The sequence below is a fragment of the Typopeltis vanoorti genome, chromosome 16, assembly GCF_054136105.1.
Source record: "Typopeltis vanoorti isolate ZY-2024b chromosome 16, IOZ_Tvanoo_1.0, whole genome shotgun sequence".
Taxonomy (NCBI): Eukaryota; Metazoa; Arthropoda; class Arachnida; order Uropygi; family Thelyphonidae; genus Typopeltis; species Typopeltis vanoorti.
The window spans coordinates 80,061,785-80,083,872 of NC_143564.1; the positions used below are offsets into that span (position 1 = coordinate 80,061,785).

Consider the following 22,088-nt stretch of genomic DNA (forward strand, 5'->3'; position numbering starts at 1 on the left):
CTCATCTGTCCAGAGATTTTGGAAATAGGTCACCCATTTTTCTAAATCTATTGTTTGTATTTTTATCTTTTCTTTTATTTCTTTATTCATGTATTTTATTACTTTATAAGTTTTGGGTTTGGCTTAAATAAATCCTTTTCTAGTTCTGTTACGAAATTGTTCCATCTTTCTCTATGTTTTTTCCTTACTTCTCGTTTTGCAATTGCACTATTTCTTTTATACTCAATTTCTGCTTCTATTGTTTTGGAATTTAGCCATTTCTGGTAACTGTCCTTTTTGGTTTTTATTATATTTTCTATTTCTTTGTTCCAGTCTCGTAGTCCTCTTTTTCTAATCCATTTGTGCTTTATTCCTAAGGTTTCTGTTGCTGCTTTTGTGAGAATTTGTTTCAAATTTTCCCATTCATCTTCTATGTCACTTGATTCATGTGTGGTTTCTGTTTTTAAGTTTGTGCATTTTTGATATTGTAGTCTAACTTGAGGATCCTGTAATGAAGAAATTTTGTAGCTTGGCTGGTAAGAATTTTCAATTCTATGTGTTTTTAGCCACTTTGGTTTAAAACGAATTTTTGCTCATACCATATAATGATCAGAGTAAGTGATATTAAAGTACTATAGTTGTAAGACTATAGTACTTTAATATCAGTTCTGTATATTAGTTAGGATTAACCAATCTGGAAATCTTTCTCTAGTGAACACAAACATTGAACTTTTTCAAGCCACTTGAAAAAAATGATAGTCTCACACCACTACTACCTGAAGACATTCAAAAACAGCTATGTCAATAGCAAACCCATTCAAACTTCTATACATGCATGTGCTGTATCAGAGTCTGTTCTATGTCATAAAACAGTAAACAATGTTTTATGACATAGAACAGTGTTTACTGGAGGGTAATCATAATATACAGATAGCAACAATGTCATCTTGATTGGCCAAGTGTCCATTAAGATCCATTCAACAGACATTCTCTCTCTTTCTCTCTCTTGTCATCTGGTATTTCTTGAATTGCCTCTTCCATGGATTTGTGTGGTGTATAAGTAGAGAACACACAATTATCTTTTCATTTATTTCAATCATAACACAAGAGTCAACCACTTCTTCTCTTCACACCCAGTATATTACTATCTTTGAGACCCCTGACAGTACAATTATCAATTCGTTCCTTCCTTGAGCATTAGCTGCACTATAGGAAAGCACCAAATTCCCTGACCTTATTTCTTTTCCATCTTGTTACCTAAAGCCATGCCTCTTCCGGTCATGCTTTCCACATACAGTGTCACAATTCTAACTCTTAAATTTTTTACAAAGAAGGTTCCAAATATTTTCCAGCTTGACATAAAAAATTCACGCCGATTTTAAAACGGCATGCATGACAGCTAAGCTCTCCATAGATGGTGCTACCAGTTTCAAATCTCTACATGCATCAGTTGGAGGCACTCGTTTGACTAAAGCATGGGCTTTCTCCAAGTACTATCAAACAGCAATTAGATATTGTTTATGAGGAAGCTTCTCCTTCATATTCAACTGTGAAGGAATGGGCTAAACAGTTTCGCCTAGGAAGAGAGAGCACTGAAGATTATCCTCGTGATGGTCAGCCTGTGGAAGTGGTGACTGAGGAAAATGTTGCTCTTGTTAGAAGGAACTGCTCAATGACAGACAGCTAAAGCTCAAAGAAATCTCAGCAAGATTGGGGCTTTCCATAACAACCATCTTTCGCATCATTCACGAGAAGCTTCACATGACAAAGGTTGGTGCAAAGTGGGTGCCCCAACTTCTCTCTTCAATTCAGAAGGAGCATTGTGACCTGTTCCTGCAAGTTTTGAGAGTTTTGCCAAGGGAATCAGAGAGAAGTGCTGGAATCCACTGTCATTGGGGATGAAACCATGGTCCTTTATTGATTCTCTTTCCAAAAGGGGATCCATGGAGTGGCACAAACCAGGCAAAGCACTGCCGAGAAAAGCCAAAGTCACTCAGTCCACCAAGAAGATCATGGCAACAATCTTTTGGGATTGCTAGGAAATTCTCTTGATTGACTTCAATGAAAGAAATACCACTGTGAATGCAGAATATTATGCTTCACTCCTGAACAAACTGCGTGATGCCATAAAGGAGAAGAGACGAGGAATGCTGAGTCATGGTGTTTGCCTGCTTCACGACAATGCTCCAGTCCATATGGCTATTGTTGCAAAGACTGGAGTGAGGACTGTGGCGTCCAGGAGATTGAACACCTACCCTATACCCTAGACCAGTAACTACAACCTCTTCTTGAAATTGAAGAAAATATGAATATGACAATGAGTGAAAGATGCAGTTTTAGGCCATTTTGCAGACAAAAGTACAGACTATTTTTTCAAGGGCAAAGAAATGTTAATTCAAAAATGTGAAAAGTGTGTAAATAAGAAATGTTAATTGAAGTAAAGGGAAATTTTGTTGAAAAGTGACACAGTTGTTTTCTTACTATCACCTCTAAAAGTTAGTCAGGCCAGGAACTTATGGAACCACCCTTATATGTTCTCTAAAGGTCACTTGCTTCTTGGACTTCACTTACTGTTGGTGAAAAAGACTATCACACTTACTGCAAAAAAAGAGCATTTGCTTACCATGTGTGTGTGTGTGTGAAGGGGAACATTATTTTTCTATGGTATAAGCATTTCATAAAGACTGTAGCAATTGTTCTTCCTGTTGTCAACGATTCTCTCTGATAAGGCTTCCAACTAGTGGGAAATAAGTTACCATGTCATTCCGTTGGAGGACACTGCCTCTCATTCCAATAATATACAGCTAATGCTGGTCACTAGTGATCCAAAATGTTTGCAACAAGAGATTACATTCCACCCACCCCAACATATAAATTCCCACATAAGTTCACACCTGAGTAAAATATTAAACAAAAATACAATTTTTGGACAAGTATAATTTATCAAAAGAAATGGTTAAGTAATCAGAGAACAGCTAACAAACAAATACCATATATTATAATCCGAGTTTTCTATACACTCTGATATCTGTGAAATGTAGTTATTTCTGATTTTCTAACGATACTTGTGACATAATGATTAGAAATATATACACGTTTGCACAAGAATAATGTTTAATTTGCCAAATATTTCGGTCTGAATATTACAGATCATCTTCAGTGGCTACATAGGAATAGTTTTAAAAAACAAAGTGGAATACAAACAATTGATCATTCACACATAAAACGAGCCACGTGATGTCATATCGTGAAGTATTAGAAGAGTAAACATTTTTAAAGTCATAATTAAAGATATTAATTCAGAAATTCATATAATAATCTTAAATAACATTAGACTAATATAAGAAATTTACAAAAAAAAAAAAAAAAAATTAATGTGTTATCCTGATTAAACTTTCCCAAATTTTTGATATAGATATACAGTCATTACGATTCAAGTTAGGATGTTGAAGTAAGGCCTCCACACTTTCTTTAAATAAACATTCAAATTTATAGTGACATCTGTGTAGGAGGAGAGTCTTGGACCAAAGGATGTTGTGGCTTGTTTCTAATCCAAGCTGAGCTAATCCAGATTTCTCAGGTTTGTTGTGTTGAATTGATGACTGATGCTCTTGAATTCTTTTTTCTATAGAACGTCCAGTTTGTCCAAAGTAGGAAAGATTACAATTACAAGGAACTTGATACACACCTGGTAGAGACAAGGTTGAGCGTTTATCTTTAGATGAAGGAAAATGGGTGGATAATTTGTTAATAGGTGTATAAGTGGCTGTTAAATCGTATTTCTTCAGAATTCTTGAAATTGGTTCTGAAATCCTGGAAATGTAAGGAATTGGAACTCGACGTACTGAATCTTTGCTGTTCTGTGTTGGATTGTAAGAATCGAAAAGATGATGTGTACTCTTTTCGGAGAAGCCATTTAGTGTCATGTGATGTTTGATAGTCGAAAGTTCTTTCGAGTCGATTTTGATAGTCGAAAGTAATAAAAGAGAAGTTGAACAGTTAGTTTTGGCTCGTCGGATTAAACATTTTATGATTCCTGTTTTTTGACAAGGATGATGAGCAGATTCTCTGAGAATATAACGACCTGTGAAAGTTGGTTTTCTGTAAACTGTTGTTGTAAGAATACCAGAAGGTGAACGGATGAGAAGGACGTCTAAAAAAGATAATTTGTTGTCTTTTTCAATCTCCATGGTAAACTTTATACAAGGATGTAAGGAATTGATACTGCTTAAAAAGGAAGGTAAGGAGTCTCTGTTGTGAGGCCATACAGCAAAGATGTCATCTATATATCTAACCCAAAAGGATGGGTGAGGGAACATAGATGAGAACAGGACTTCCCATGGCTGTTCCTTCCACTTGGTTGTAAAATTTGTTTTGACATAAGAAATATCCAGAGTGCATTACAAAATCAAATAACTTTATAATATCTTGTGGGAAGATGTCAGCAAGTAATTCTAAAGTCTCTTTGAGAGGTACATTTGTATATAAAGATTCTATATCAAAGATAACCATAAGATCTGTAGGTTGTAAAGTGATGTTTTTCAATTTATTTAAGAAATCAGAAGAGTTTTTCAAAAAAGAGCGAGAGTTGCCAATGTGTGATTTCAATAATTTTGATAGATATTTGGCTATGTGATAAGTAGGAGAATCAATACAATCCACTATAGGGCGAAGAGAAATATCTGTCTTGTGTATTTTTGGTAGACCATAAAACCTGGGAGACCTTGCAAAATGAGTTTTTTGTCTTTCAATAGTGTCTACATCCAAACTTATGACCTCATCTAGCAGGGAATTTAATTTCTTCAGTTGTCTGGATCGTAATTGAGTTCTTGGTATGTTGAGCGATCTCGAAGTAAAAAGGAAAGTTTTTTTTCTATAGTTTGAAGTGTCCATAATTACTGTCACTTTCCCCTTGTCAGCTTTAGTAATGATGAGGTGACTTGTTTCTTAAGGAATGTATAGCTTTCTTTTCAGAAGGAGATATGTTCGAAGGAGGAAACTTGGTTTAAGTAGCGAAGAAGCAACTTCTAGACGGAGAGCATTAGCTTTTTCGCTTGACAGATGAATGAGGTTCCGTTCGATGTTAACTAGATAATCTAGATATGGAATCTTTTTAGGGACTACAGAGAAATCATATCCTTTGGAGAGGATGAGTGTTTCATTATTAGTTAAAGGCCAACTGGATACGTTGACGATCTAATTATCTGGAACTTGGAAAGGCTTGATTTGTTTAGAAACAAGAACATCATATTTGTGGTTTAGATGTTGATTCTGTTTTTTTATACGAACGTTGTAAAGAGCGTTAATATCTTTAATTATGACTTTAAAAATGTTTACTCTTCGAATACTTAGCGATACGACATCACGTGGCTCGTTCTATGTGTGAATGATCAATTGTTTGTATTCCACTTTGTTTTTTAAAACTATTCCTATGTAGCCACTGAAGATGGTCTGCAATATTCAGACCGAAATATTTGGCAAATTAAACATTATTCTTGTGCAAACGTGTATATATTTTTAATCATTATGTCAGAAGTATCGTTAAAAAATCAAATTTTATTCCTTCACGGGGAAAACTTCACCAAAAACCTGATAAATTAGGTAAACTATCAGTAACTAAACATAAGTTATGAGTGAGGATCATCTTTTTAAAAAAATGCCGTGACAAGATAATTCCTAATTTCGCTAAGATTAAAGAAACCATTAAATCTCCTGGAGCTCATAATATTTACAGGAACACCGGTTTATCTTTAATCCATAATCAACGCAGAGCAGCTAAACATGATCTGGCTATTAACATTCATCAAGTTTCTGATCTCCGCACCTATATCTCCACAAACTTAGAACCACATCTTTCAAATATAGTTCTGAATGTAGCTAAACGCTCTTTACAACGTTCGTATAAAAAAACAGAATCAACATCTAAACCACATATATGATGTTCTTGTTTCTAAACAAATCAAGCCTTTCCAAGTTCCAGATAATTAGATCGTCAACGTATCTGGCGGCCTTTAACTAATGAAACACTCATCCTCTCAAAAGGATATGATTTCTCTATAGTCCCTAAAAAGATTCCATATCTAGATTATCTAGTTAATATCGAACGGAACCTCATTCATCTGTCAAGTGAAAAAGCTAATGCTCTCCATCTAGAAGTTGCTTCTTCGCTATTTAAAGCCAAGCTTCCTCCTTCGAACATATCTCCTTCTGAAAAGAAAGCTATACATTCCTTAAGAAACAACAGTCATCTCATCATTACTAAAGCTGACAAGGGGAAAGCGACAGTAATTATGGACACTTCAAACTATAGAATAACTATAGAAGAAAACTTTCATTTTACTTCGAGATCACTCAACATAACAAGAACTCAATTACAATCCAACGAACAGACAACTGAAGAAATTAAATTCCCTGCTAGATGAGGTCATAAGTTTGGATGTAGACAACTATTGAAAGACAAAAAACTCATTTTGTAAGGCCTCCCAGGTTTTGATAGTCTACCAAAAATACACAAGACAGATATTCCTCTTCGCCCTATAGTAGATAGTACTGCTTCTCCTACTTATCGCCTAGCCAAATATCTATCAAAATTATTGAAATCACACATTGGCAACTCACGCTCTTTTTTGAAAAACTCTTCTGATTTCTTAAATAAATTGAAAAACATCACTTTACAACCTACAGATCTTATGGTTATCTTTGATATAGAATCTTTATATATGAATGTATCTCTCAAAGAGACTTTAGAATTACTTGCTGACATCTTCCCACAAGATATTATAAAGTTATTTGATTTCGTAATGCACTCTGGATATTTCTTATGTCAAAACAAATTTTACAACCAAGTGGAAGGAACAGCCATGGGAAGTCCACTCTCTCCTGCTCTTGCCAACTTTTATTTAGAACATCTAGAAGAAGTCCTGTTCTCATCTATATTCCCTCATCCATCCTTTTGGGTTAGATATATAGATGACATCTTTGCTGTATGGCCTCACAACAGAGACTCCTTACCTTCCTTTTTAAGCAGTATCAATTCCTTACATCCTCGTATAAAGTTTACCATGGAGACTGAAAAAAAACAACAAGTTATCTTTTTTATAAGTCGTTCTCATCCGTTCACCTTCTGGTATTCTTACAACAACAGTTTACAGAAAACCAACTTTCACAGGTCGTTATATTCTTAAAGAATCTGCTCGTCATCCTTGTCAAAAAACAGGAATCATAAAATGTTTAATCCGACGAGCCAAAATTAGCTGTTCAACTTCTCTTTTATTACAGAAAGAACTTTCGACTATCAAACATCACATGACACTAAATGGCTTCTCAGAAAAGAGTACACAACATCTTTACGATTCTTACAATCCAACACAGAACAGCAAAGATTCAGTATGTCGAGTTCCAATTCCTTACATTTCCGGGATTTCAGAACCAATTTCAAGAATTCTGAAGAAATATGATTTAACAGCCACTTATACACCTATTAACAAATTATCCACCCATTTTCCTTCATCTAAAGATAAACGCTCAACCTTGTCTCTACCTGGTGTGTATCAAGTTCCTTGTAATTGTAATCTTTCCTACTTTGGACAAACTGGACGTTCTATAGAAAAAAGAATTCAAGAGCATCAGTCATCAATTCAACACAACAAACCTGAGAAATCTGGATTAGCTCAGCTTGGATTAGAAACAAGCCACAACATCCTTTGGTCCAAGACTCTCCTCCTACACAGATGTCACTATAAATTTGAACGTTTATTTAAAGAAATTGTGGAGGCCTTACTTCAACGTCCTAAATTGAATCGTAATGACTGTATATCTATATCAAAAATTTGGGAAAGTTTAATCAGGATAACACATTAATTTTTTTTTTTTTTTTTTTTGTAAATTTCTTATATTAGTCTAATGTTATTTAAGATTATTATATGAATTTCTGAATTAATATCTTTAATTATGACTTTAAAAATATTTTATTTAGCGATATGACATCACACGGCTCATTCTATGTGTGAACGATCAATTGTTCGTATTCCACTTTGTTTTTTAAAACTATTCCTATGTAGCTACTGAAGATGATCTGTAATATTCAGAACAAAATATTTGGAAAATTAAACATTATTCTTGTGCAAACGTGCATATATTTCTAGTAGTTATTTCTGCGTGAAATATATTCCTGAAAGGAATACAGGTAAATCTTCAAAAGAAGTATTGTATTCATTCACTCAAGAAACAAGTAATTATAATGAAAAATTTATATTAAATAAATCAAGCAGATTGTAAGAAGATGGAAGATGTTACATGTTGAGAATTTTGGACCAACAGATAAGTTGCTTTTGAAAATATTTACCATAAATGAGTAATTTTTTCTGGATTATTATTTTTGAGTATTTGTTGTTTGCTTGTAAGGGTTGTTTGCTAATTTATGCCTGTTTTAAAAGCTTTTATTTTTGTTATAAGTATATTGTGTGTATGTCACAGCAACAATGCACAGAACAGTGGCAGATGATATCAACACGAGTGATTTTATTCACTGCAGTGTTTGGAATGTTATCACTTCGTAGAATGAAAGACGTGAAAAGAAAACAAAATTGGGGAGTGAGTGTCAAGGAGTATTTTGAGAGCAAATGTCAGAAGTGTGGAAGATTAAGAAGAATGATTGCAGTGATCTAAATTATGGAGAGTGTGAGAAAACATAATTGTGAATGGTGAGGTTGATGTTGCAAGTAAAGTGTTGGAAGTGAGTAAGTGTACATGCAGTAAGTGTGATGGCAAGAATGAAATGATGGAAAATGAAGAAAATAACCACATGAAGATCAGATAGTGCACTTATACACTATCTGAATTATCTTCTCCACAGAACAAAACTTGACACTGAATGGTAGGAGAAACTCTGCAGGTGGTAGTCTCATCTCATCTCATCATCAAATTCCTGCCATGTACCCTCAAGGGGTGTACAGGATATGACAGTACTACATGAAAAAATTACATCATTACTAACTTCCTATCTACAATTTTCCTCCAAATCAGTCTGTTACTTGTCAAGACTCCAACATTATCAGATCTTATATTTCTATCGTCTAAGGCACTTTGTACCGTATCAATCCACCTATATCTTGGTCTTCCTCTGGGTCGTTTTCCTGCCAACCTGGCAGAGAACACTTGTTTTGCTAATCTTTCCTCGCCCATTCTATTTAAGTGACCATACCATCTGAGATTAGCACTGCTAACGCATTCCTGGATGCTGACAATGTCAAGTTCTTTCCTAATATCCTCATTTTTAATATGATATTGCCATTGATGCCATCTGTTCACGCCTCTAATCTTTCTCAGGACTCTCATATCTGCGGTCTCTAGTCTTTGATCAAGTGTTTTACTTCTGACCCAGCTCTCAGATCCATAAGTTAAAATTGGTTTGAACACAGTCTTGTATACAGCTAATTTAGTGTTCCGACTAATTTCTTTCTTATTCCATATGAATTTATTCAATTGACTTCCCACGATACCAGCTTTGCTGATTCTGTTGTCTATTTCTATATTTAGTTTACCATCTTCAGTAAAAATTGTGCCTAAGTAGCTGAAATGTTTTACTTGTTCCACAGGTTCTCCATTCACAACACAGTTGACATTTTCAATGATTCTGCCTATTTTAATTGTCTTTGTCTTTTTATTGCTGACCTTCATACCATATCTATTACAACAGCTATTCAATTTAGTCAGAGAATCTTGCAGACTTGTAGCAGATTTATTTAGAAGTATAACATCATCCACATAAAGCAAAGAGCTGACATTAACATCTCCAATTTTGATATCAGGTTTAATACCACATTCCTTCATAATGTGATCCATATAGATAATGAATAACAGAGGGGATAATGTACATCCTTGTCTCACACCAGATTTAACATTAAACCATCTTCCTGTACTTCCTTCAATTCTAACTGCTGACTCACAACTCAAATAAAGACTAAGTATTGCTTGATATAATGCCCCATTGACACCATATAACTGCAGCGTATTGAATAGCTTCTCTCTTGGCACCTTATCATATGCCTTTTCCAAATCGACAAAACTTAAATACAGATCTTTGTTATATTCCCATGCTTTCTCGACTATTTGTCGTAAAGTGAAGATCTGATCCTGACAGCCTCTATTTGGCCTGAATCCAGCTTGTTCTTCACCAAGCTTTTCTTCCACAATTCTTCTCAACCGTTTCTCAAGTATACTTGCATAGATCTTGCCAGGAACACTCAGTAGGGAAATACCTCTGTAATTCTCACATTCAGTTTTATTTCCCTTTTTATATATGGGTACTATGAGAGCTCTACTCCAATCATCGGGAATTCGTCCCTCTGTCCAGGCTTTCTGAACTATGCAGTGCAGCCACTGTAAGACTCTTATACCACCATACTTCAGCATTTCTGGTCGAATATCATCTACTCCTGCTGCCTTTCCACATTTCAAGCCTTTGATGGCTATTTCTACTTCAAGTATGGATATGTATTCCTGACTGCATGCCTGGTCAGTGTTTTTTATCACTGTGCTGTCATCACTGCTTGTTTCATTTAGCAGTTTTTCAAAGTAATTACTCCATACTTCAAGGATATCTTTCTCTCCTGTTTTCATTTCACCTTTATCATCTCTAATTCCTTTTACAGCACTCTTTCCTCCATTCCTAAGCTTCTTCAACAACCTCCAGAATATTTTGCCACCTTCTTGATATTTATTTTCTATATTCTTGCCAAAGTCCTCCCATGACTTTTGTTTAGCTAGTTTTACACACTGTTTAGCTTTCTTACATTTGTCTCTGTATTCTGTAAGAGTAAAAGCTGACTTATTTGCCAGGAACTTTTGATATGCTTTCTTCTTTTCCTTCACTGCCTCTTTAACTTCCTGTGTCCACCAGGGAGTTCTGATTTTTTTATCTTTGCACACAACCTCACCACATGCCTCTCTGGCAGAATCAATCAATGTTTCCTTCAGAGTTTTCCACTGAATCTCCAAGGTTTGATTCCTGCTCTCAAACTCTTTCATTTTCTTTTCAATAATATTTCTGTATTTTAGTCTACAGTTTACATCTGAGAGCTGCTCAACTTTTATTCGCTTTAAAACTTTCTTACATGTTATTCTTTTCAATATGAAATTCAATTTTATCCTGCTCAAGACTAAATAGTGATCACTTCCAATTTCAAATCCTCTGTCCACTCTGGTGTCCTGGACCAGGGAGAAAACATCACTATCAACAATAACATAGTCAATGAGACTTTACTTATTCCTTGCCTCTTCTCTCCAAGTGAATTTGTGCACATTTTTATGTTGGAACATGGTGTTAGTAATAACCAGTCCATGTCCTGAGCAGAAATCCAACAGATATTTGCCATTATTATTAGCTTTGCTCTTTTCTCCAAATTTTCCCAAAATATTTTTGTATGTCTCACAATCATTTCCTACTCTACTATTTAGATCCCCAACAAGGACCAACTTTTCCTTTTTCATTGTGTCAGTTGCTTTTTCTAAAGCCTCAAAAAATTCCTCCACTTCTACCTTAGTAGAACCTTCTGTGGGACCATAGGCACAAATAAGTCTCATTGTCCAGTTCCCCATTCTCATATTTGCCCACATTACTCTATTTGCCCACATTTCCTACTCTACTATTTAGATCCCCAACAAGGACCAACTTTTCCTTTTTCATTGTGTCAGTTGCTTTTTCTAAAGCCTCAAAAAATTCCTCCACTTCTACCTTAGTAGAACCTTCTGTGGGACCATAGGCACAAATAAGTCTCATTGTCCAGTTCCCCATTCTCATATTTTCCCACATTACTCTACTTGAGATTGACTGCCATTCAAGAAGATTAGCCTCGTATTTTGTGTTGAATACTATGGCTACTCCTTCTTTTCCTTGATTGTTATTGCCTGAATATAACATTTTGTATTTATTGCTCAGAAAGATCTCACCAGTTTTGGTCTTTTTTGTTTCAGTCACCCTTATTATGTCGATCTGGTACTTATCTAATTCCTCAGCTAGCTCCATTTCTTTGCCATTCAGGCTTCTTACGTTGATAGTACCGATCTTTAACTCTGGTGATGTTGAGTTGGGGTTTGTTTTCAGATTTGTTCCAGTAGCTGACTTTTCGCTGTTCGCCCTGGTTCCCTGGCGAAAAAACGGTGGTAGTCACAGAGGCAAAATGAAAAGAGAAGTGCTTGAGGAAAGTGTGACAAAATCATGTTTTCCTGGATAAAAGACTAAGGGTGTTAGTAATGCTGTAAGGATGCAGAGAGGGAAGGTGAAAAAGATGATTATTTTGGCTGGAAATAATGATCTAGCAGGTGACAAGTATAGTATGAGAGAAGATCTGGAAGAGTTGTTGGTACAAGTGAATAAGAAAAATGAGAAATAAAAGTTGTCAATCTCCTGCCATGGTATGATAGAGTTGAGCTGAGATAAACAGATATGACTGTAAATGAGTCAGTACAGAGGTTGATACAGAAAGAATGGCATGGAGATTATATGTGTAAAGTGAGTTTAATGGAAGAAAGGACTTCTATAAGATGGATGGTTTATTTCTGAATGTATTCAAACTTAGATGGCTTAAGAAAATATTGTTCAATGGGAGTTCAAAGTGGAAAGTCAGGGAAACCAGAATGATTAAGGAGATGCAGGTGAGTGTGGGTCCAGGCAACCTATAGGTGAGTAAGTATAAGAGTGGTCATACAATACCAAATAGAGCTCCCCAGGTTCTTAAAAGGAGTGGGAAAATTAACACAAGGTGTAAGGGAGGTTGGAAGGAGTGGGTTCTTACTGGTTATGTATACTAATGCCAGAAGTGTTCTGGAATAAGGAAGAGGAGTTTGGACAATTGTTAGTTCAACTTGACCAAAATTTATAGACATTAGTGACACCTGGCTGACTAAGGATGATACAGTCTTAGGGAAAGAATGCGAGGAATACAGTACTTTTAGGGAGAACAGAAGGAAATGGAAGGAATGATAGCAGAAGAATTAAAGCCAAAAAAGAGTAGAAGCACATCAGGAGGACAGACATGCAGAGTGCAATTCATTTGAGGCCGTCCAGTGTGAGACAAATGCAAACAGTATGAAATGTATAATTGGTTGATACTACAGGACTGGGGGGAGAAAGCAAATGTAGATAGCATGCATATTGGCAAATTAGAATGATGAGCACAGGGAACATGGATTAGAAGGAGGAATAGTCACAGAGGGAAGGAAATGAAATTTATACAGCTGCTAAGAAATAATTATCTGAGACAGCATGAAATGGAGGGGATTTAAAGTTTGAATGTGCTGGATATAGCCAATGCATCAGCAAATCTAGCAGTAACCAATCTAGCCATGCTGCCTTTGCTTGGTTTATAAGTGATCATGTGGTCATGACCTGAGAGACTGCCAGACATGCAGAATTTTTTGACAAGAAGGTATGTGGAATTACAAGGCAAGTAATTAAGACAAGCTGAGAAGTTCGGCTTGCAGCAATACCATGGAATTATAATTTGGAAAGAAGAGTTAGATGAATGAATAGCATCATTAAGCAGAATAAGAAAAAGTCAAGGAAGGAATATTAAAAAAAAAGGTGATCACCATGCTCGTGACAAGTATAAGGCACAGGCAAGATGGATGACCTATATGGTAAGCTAATAACCTTTCGTGGGTGGGAGCAACATTATAAAAATAAAATTAAATTAAAAAATTTTTAAAATAAGCAGGCCAAAGCTAATTATTTTGCTATGTGGCAAGTAAAAGGAAGACTATGGAAGGATGAATTTAACAAGTGCTGATGGGGAGGAAACAGAAGCATATGATATACTAAAAAGAGTTACTGAGTGATCGTTCTGCAAGTGAATATATCATCCAGTTGAAGACACTGCAGTGCCAGATGTGACATGACTAATGGTAGATGAACTGGGTGTGTGATATTGCTGAAACTTAATGTGAACATTAAGGAGACTCCAAAACAAAAGAAGCAAATTATGAGCCAACAGGATTGGCAGTTAAGGTATTGGAGAAGTTTTTAAAAGATAGGATTTTGATACTTGATAGTAGGTAACATAGTTTTGTAAAAGGTAATCACCTTAGTAATTTGCTTACTTTTCATAATAAGTCAGTGTGAATGAATCAGTGTGCAGATTGTGCAAAAGGAATAGTCAGGGAAACTAAAATGTTTAGGGGAGGGATGCAAGTAAGTGTGGGTCCAGGCAACCTAGAAGTTATTAAGCAGGAGAATGATCTCATGATGCAGAATGTAGCTTCCCAGGTTCTTAACTTGAGTGGCACAAGGTGTAAGGGAAGTTGTGGGATAAAGAGGATACTGCAGTTTGTGTGTATCTAATGCAGAAGTAAATGGAATAAAGTCAAGGAAGTGTTGACATTGGTTGCTCAACTTGAGCAAAAGTTATAGGCATTAGCAAGACGTGGTTGAATAAGAATGATATAGGAATAGAATGCAAAGGATATGGAATTTTCACAGAGTACAGAAGAAACAGGATGGGAGAGGGGTTTTGCTAATTTTTGATATCATCTAGAGAACAGGGATGCAGAAAGCAGTTCATTTGAGGCTATCTGGTGTGAGACAGCAGTCAACAGAAAGAAATATATAATTGGTGTCGGCTATAATCCAAAGGGTATAAGGAAGAAGGTAAATGACATGCATTGACAAATTAGCATGATAAGTGCAAGTGAAGTAATTATTATAAGAGATTTCAACAATGTAGACATAGAATGGAGGAAGAATAGTCACAGCAAGGGAAGAAAATGAAATTTATATAGCTGCTGAGAGATAATTACCTGAGACAGTATGTAACAGAGGGGACAGTACTGACAAACATGAAGAATTTTCTGTTAAGAAGGGATATGTGGAATTACAAAGCAGGTAATTAATGACAAGCTCAGTAGTCAGGTTTCAGCAGCCCCATGGCTTAAAAATTTGGAGGGCAGGAGATGTCAGTGGTACATGTAAAGTGTTTAACAGATGTTTGAAGAAAGGAGTATCAGACTATATACCCCTTTCAGAAGATAAATCAGGTAGGAGTTAGATGGATAAATAGCAACATTAAGCAGAATTTGCAGGCAAAGAAAAAGTTGTGGAATATAAAGAAAAAGGTAAATAAATACTTACTATTTACATACTAACTTCACACCAATTAAGAGAGGCTTCTTTCTTGCACTGTATCAAAGACAAACTGCCAATTATCTTTCCACGTGCCTACTAGTTTTTTGCATTTGCAACGACCCAAACTTACAAACAGCACATCAGTGCAATTTATTTACAAAATCATTAGGATTATATCTATTTCATGAAACTTAGCAAGGGGAAAAGATCATGCAGATCATGTGAATAACAACACACACAGAGTTGGGAGGGGGGGTGGAATATTTTGAAATAGAAGCAAATTTTAGTAGAACAACTATTTACAGAGTATGAACAGAACCTTACAAAACTCTTAACAAAAGAAGCTATAATCACAAAATTTTGGAAAATAAAATTATGACTGTAGTGCGATGACAAAAGGAATTCCTTCAAAATATACATACCAATGAAGATAACTGCTGTCCAAAAATAAAAGAAACAAGCCAATAAAGGAAACAGTAGGAGAAAGAAAAAAAAAAGCAAGAAATAAAAATGTTTTTTTTTTTCCTAAAGACACTTCAAAGTTTATTATTATTATTATTTATTATTGAATATTATTTATGTAAAGATTCCAACTGTTTTCATAAATATGATTCTTTCCTACAGCACAACTCTTAAACAAGAAAACCAAAAGTTATATATTATAACAATATAATAAGAGTATTTAGTTAAGTAAGAAGGCAAATCATAAGGCTACCTGACACAAGGAATGTACAACTGCATACCTGAAAGAAAGCTGTGTTGAAAAGGAAAATGCTACTGAGGAAGTGCAGGCTATGAAGATGACAAGCACAGTTAAGAAAGAAAAGGTGCAGTATGAGAGGAGACTAGCTAGTCAGGCCAAGGTTAATTCCAGGTAATTCTTCTGCTATATGACAAGCAGGAGAAAGAATAATTATGGTAGGTTGACACTGGTGGGTAGTCATGGCAGCAGAGTGACCATTGCAAAGGATATAGTGGAATTATTGAATGAGCACTTTATCAGCATATACCATACTGATGTAAATAATGCCGTGCCACATATAGAAGGGAGGCAAATATTAGAACTGGAAGTGAAAGAATCAGAAGTGTATCAGATGTTGATTGGTTAGATGTTAATAATGTTATCTGGGTATGGATGATATATTGCCACGTATTTTTAAGGAATGTGCACAACGGTTATCTATGCCTGGTTGATTATTTAATGGAAGTCGTGCAGGTAGATAAGGTTCCTAGGGAGTGGAAAGAAGGAAATAGTACTGCTCCACAAGCATGGTTCTAGGACGGAGATTTCCAATTATAGACTAGTCTGCATAACTGCAGTTGTAGTCAAGGTGTTGGAGAGTTTGGTTAGGAATAGAATACAAGATTGGGTTGATGGACATGGTATTCTTCATGATGGTCATGGATTTATAAAGGCTAGGTCTTGTTTTAGCAATATGCTTGCATTTTATGACAAGGTGATGAATGTGTTGGATAAAGGAGAGTCATATACAGTGATATTCTTGGACTTAGCAAAGACATTTGATAGACTGCCACATGATATGCTGGTGCACAAGCTGCAGATGATGAGAACAGATAGTATACTGGTTAGATGGATCGGAGATTAGCTTTCTGAATAATACCAGCAAGTTGTATATGATGAAAGAGTGTCTCGAAAAGGAAGGTAACCAGTGGCATGCCTCAGGGTTCTATTCTTGGGCCCCTGCTGTTTAACTTATTTGTAAATGATATATCATGTGAGCTGACTGGGAATCTTCAGTTGTTTGCTGATGATGCAAAGTTGGGGAGAATTATAAGTAGCACTGCTGATGTTAATTCCCTTCAGGAAGATTTGAATAGACTTTTGACTTGGACAAAAGAGTGGGATTGTAGTTTTAATATTAAGAAGTGCACTTTGGAGTGCAGAAATATAAGGCTGTGTACTATACTGACAGTGCTGTACTGCAGGAAGTGGATGAGATTCGAGATTTGGGAGTGACTGTTGACAGACTGAAGTTGAGAGGCATACTGCAAGTGTTGCAAAGACTGCACATCATAGTGCTGCTATGATACAAAGTACTCTAACATAGGGATAAGAAGGTGGTTGTGCAACTGCATAAAACACTGGTCAGACAACACATTGTGCTCAGATTTGGTTATCTCGTTTTCAGTGTGATGTAGAAACATTGGAGAGGGTCCAGAGAAGAATGATAAAGACAACATCAGGACTCTGGAATGCTGGCTATGGAGAGAGGTTGAAGAAATGTGGATTGCAGAGTATGGTGAATCAGAGGAAAAGAGGTGATATGATAGAGATGTTTAAGGTAGTGAGGTGATTTTATCGGATTAATCCAGAGGGGATTATTAAAAAAAAATAAGGCAGGAGGAGAAGAACCACAAGCCATCCCTGGTAGTTGGGTAACAGCATGGTAACACTGTGGGAGTGTTAAGAACTTTAACACTCCCACAGTGAGTCTGTCAACTCCATGGAGAGTGTAGTAGTAATAATAATAATAATAATTTGTTAACCATTAAAAAAAAAAAAAGAAAAAAGAAATCCTGGATTAATCACAGGTGTTTTGTATAAAATTAATAATTTAAAACTTAAATTTTTACCATGAGATTCCAGTTTTCTGCCCTTTTTAAATCTGATCAGAGGAACATGTGGCTTTATTGCCTAAAAGGACAAAAAGAATATTTACAATGCACAAAATCGATCAATTAAAAAATTTCATTTCTGAAAATCTTTTAAAATATGCATGTGTACATGTGCATCACTTGTTACAAAATTTGTTTCACTTGTTAGTAAGGAAATTGTACTAGAAAAGAATTTAAATTCTTGTTTTAATCCATTACCTAAGTGTGAGCAAACCAAAGTTTGTGCCAAGTATCTTCACAATTTTTATATAGAGGCTTTTGACTTCACATCAAATTACCTCTATATCCCATAATGCCCAGCACACCCCCTAAAGAACATATTACTATTATTCCAGGCCCCATGAAGTCTAAAGATTCATCATAAGGTCAAATGTTCACAGACCTCACAGGCTCAATGCTTGAAAACATTCAGCATTGCTTCATTGACTACCCAATCCAGCACAGCATTCCACTCATTACTTGCCATGCAAAAAATCTTCTATCTCCTTTTCACTTTCTTACTCATACAACCTTCGAAGAGTTTCCCGGGATGACCACTCATTCTCTCATCAGATATGCAATAATTCCTTTGTATCTATCTGATAGGTTCCTCTCACCAAATTATGTCAAAATAATATCGCATCTCCTAGTCTTATCCACCAAGCTCTGAAGACCATATTTCCTCAATCTTTTACATGCAAACAATGTTTGTGCGTGAAGTCGGTAACCTCTATATACAAGTAGCCCAGTCATGAAGAAACTTCATGCACAAACATTGTTTACTTACTCTTGGTTTAATACTTTATCCAAGTATAATTTCTTGGCATCTTTAATTTATAGTATAGCCAAGTGAAAAAAAAACTTTTAACATCTATCTCTAATCCAGAATATTTTAATAATAAGGTGTGGCACCTTTTGACTACAGTAGTCCCCACTTATCCACAGGGGATGCATTCCAAAACCCCCTGTGGATACCTGAAACCAAGGATAGTACTGAACCCTATATAAACTGAACCCCATGTTTTTTCCTATTCATACATTTCTATGATAAAGTTTAATTTATAAATTAGGAGCAGTAAGAGATTAACAACAATAACTAATAATAAAACAGAGCAATTATAACAACATACTGTAATAAAAGTTATCTGGATGTGAATGGAATCTTAGCAACCTCAGCATATGTTTATTTTATTATTTATTTCTCGTGGAAAGGCTTAGACGTTGGTTATGCATTTTTTACTAAATAATTTAAGGAAATTACAACGTAACTAGGATATACATTAATAAAAACGAAATATTGAAGTATATTAAAATTTATTTTAATGTATATCCTAGTTATGTTGTAATTTCCTTATATTATTTATTTATTTATTATTTTATGAAGGCAAGAACTTTCACCTTTTCACTTAAAACGAAAGCACTTTACGGCTTCTCTTTGGCATATCCGAATTGCGAGCATCACTACTCTTGCACTATGGGGCCATTACTAAGTAAAATAAGGGTTACTTGAAAACAAGCACTGCGATACAGTGACAGTTGATCTAATAACTGAAACGGCTACTAAGTGACTAACGGGCAGGTAGCATATACTGGACATAGGGGTGATTCACGTCCCTGGTGGGACAGCATGAGATTTCAAATGCAATTCAAAACTTATAAATGATGTCTGCATTACTTCAAACTTGGCATCTCCAGCTACTGATGATGAGATCTCAATAAAGGTTGAAAGTCTTGCATTATGGGATACTAAGGTAACTGATATGAAGTCATCTATATCTACAAGCAGCCCAGTCACAAAGATATTTCACGACTTCCCATTTGGCACTACAACAGTGCCAATAGGAAGTCATGCAAGAAAAAGTTCGCATCCCGCCCCTGACCTTCAATAATACCAAGATATCAAAACATGACCAGATTTCTTTTCCTAGACTGACCTGCACCTCCGATCTTTCCTGACACAACCACATTTCAACTGTAACTTCTACATAATATAATAAATTTAGTTTAATCCTTTATCCAAGTGTGAGCAAACAAAGTTTGCGCCTGAAAGTATCTTCAGGACTGGGTTAAGGTGGTACACACCAGGGCAACTCGTTGCAAAGGTGGAGCAAGCTACCAACACTCCTATCCTAATATCTCCTATAATGCAAAACACATCTCCTTGCGGATATGTCTATTGTTATGCATTAAGGGAAGGGCCACTACCCAGACCGGTTTCGACCTTTATTGAGGTCTCTTCAGTGGGAGCCAGGCCCAAGTCGAGATATCAGGCAGAAGCATTTGCAGGTCATCTCCACCTATAGGAATTGCCAATTGGTGTGCCACCCTTTTTTAATAAATTACTCTGGATTTAGAGAAGGATGTGGTTGTGTCAGGAAAGATCGGAGGTGCAGGTCAGTCTAGGAAAAGAAATCTGGTCATGTTTTGATATCTTGGTATTATTGAAGGTCAGGGGCGGGATGCGAACTTTTTCTTGCATGACTTCCTATTGGCACTGTTGTAGTGCCAAATGGGAAGTCGTGAAATATCTTTGTGACTGGGTTAAGGTGTACCACCTTAACCCAGTCCTGAAGATACTTTCAGGCGCAAACTTTGTTTGCTCACACTTGGATAAAGGATTAAACTAAATTTATTATACTCTAACCAAGTGGAAAATAAACTTTCAACATCTTTCTCTAAATCCAGAGTAATTTATTAAAAAAAGGGTGGCACACCAATTGGCAATTCCTATAGGTGGAGATGACCTGCAAATGCTTCTGCCTGATATCTCGACTTGGGCCTGGCTCCCACTGAAGAGACCTCAATAAAGGTCGAAACCGGTCTGGGTAGTGGCCCTTCCCTTAATACATAACAATAGACATATCCGCAAGGAGATGTGTTTTGCATTATAGGAGATATTAGGATAGGAGTGTTGGTAGCTTGCTCCACCTTTGCAACGAGTTGCCCTGGTGTGTACCACCTTAACCCAGTCCTGAAGATACTTTCAGGCGCAAACTTTGTTTGCTCACACTTGGATAAAGGATTAAACTAAATTTATTATACTCTAACCAAGTGGAAAATAAACCTTGTAACTTCTACAGTTGCCAAAAAACTTGGTATACTTTTTCACACACAAGACACTACTTCATATCTTCACAGCTGCTAACTCTATACAAATCCCAAATCCACCCGCCCAACCATGGAATATTGCTCCCATATTTGGGGTGGTGTACCAAAATCCTCTCCAAGATTGCTAGATTCTATTCAGACGATGGCAATCTGGCAACTGATGATCCCTCTCTCGTATACAATCCCCTCTCCCTCTCTATCACAGACATTCACTGCCTTGTACCTCTTCTACACATACTTTCATGAGTAGTGCTCTACTGAACTGGCCACTATTATTTAGCCACTTTCCTCCAAAATCATTAGAACAAGAGCCACTACTAAATAACACCCTTTTTCAGTCCATCTTGAAACTTGTCAAACCAACTTCACTACTACCTCTTTCATTCCATCTACTTCTGTTCTTTGGACGAGTTTTGCTCACTGTGCCTTACCCCAGAACAGGCACACCAGCCATTAAAACTTATGCAATGAACATACATAACAGACTGGCCTCATAGCCTGAACTGCTTCAACCATAAATCTAAATAAATCAAATCTGCCTTTCCCAAAGATTTCAGCTGTTAAAGCAAATGTGAACAGATGCTTCTTTTTTTTTTCTATTTCACTTACCCACACACAGAACTAATGTGCTTATAGGTCTTGTGGTCTTTCACGCATGATCAGATTAAAAATAATAATAATAATAATATAGCTAAATCATTGTATAAGCATCTCTTCTGTCCAATACACGTTATCTTATAAAATGTAACCAAATTACTAAAGCAAGATTTCAAATGTAGCTCTCAAAAGATTTCCATTCTCATCAATCCAGGTTTGTATTCTGTCACTAACCTGCCTCTAACACTTTTGCCACAAAACTGATATATGCACTGGCCTATAGCCGGACACCATTATCCTGGATTCTCTCTCTCTCTCTTATTCAGTGGTGCTATTTTTCTTTCTTTCCACTATCAAGAGCACTGCCAGCTGTGCACATTCCATCCAGTCCCACAGCCTTATCATTAAGGGTCCTTAAAATTCTAAACATCTTTGATTCTTGAATTGTCAGTCTTTTGTTATCCTTTCTATTCTTATTCAATGACACCCATCCCCACCCCTTGCATGAAATACACTAATAAAATACTCACTGTAAGTCATGTTTCATTTCTAGGAAGTAAGGTCAATATTCCACATTCACTCTTTCTTCTACTCATAACTGTAGAATTCTCTACAGTTTTGCATTGCAGCTGATTTCTCTTTCTAATTTCTCTAATTTCTATCTAATTTC

At 36.0% G+C, this 22,088-nt stretch overlaps 1 protein-coding gene across 6 annotated transcripts in view; it reads right to left on the reverse strand.

Annotated features, from left to right (window-relative positions):
* Positions 1–22,088, reverse strand: part of LOC150098154 (alpha-ketoglutarate dehydrogenase component 4-like) — a 165,935-nt gene that overhangs the window by 114,025 nt on the left and 29,822 nt on the right. For all 6 annotated transcript variants that reach the window (XM_090406419.1, XM_090406418.1, XM_090406415.1 and 3 more), the window contains exon 2: positions 17,693–17,753. In XM_090406419.1, the coding sequence (XP_090262545.1) occupies positions 17,693–17,753 (61 nt within the window). The remainder of the gene's footprint in view (positions 1–17,692; positions 17,754–22,088) is intronic.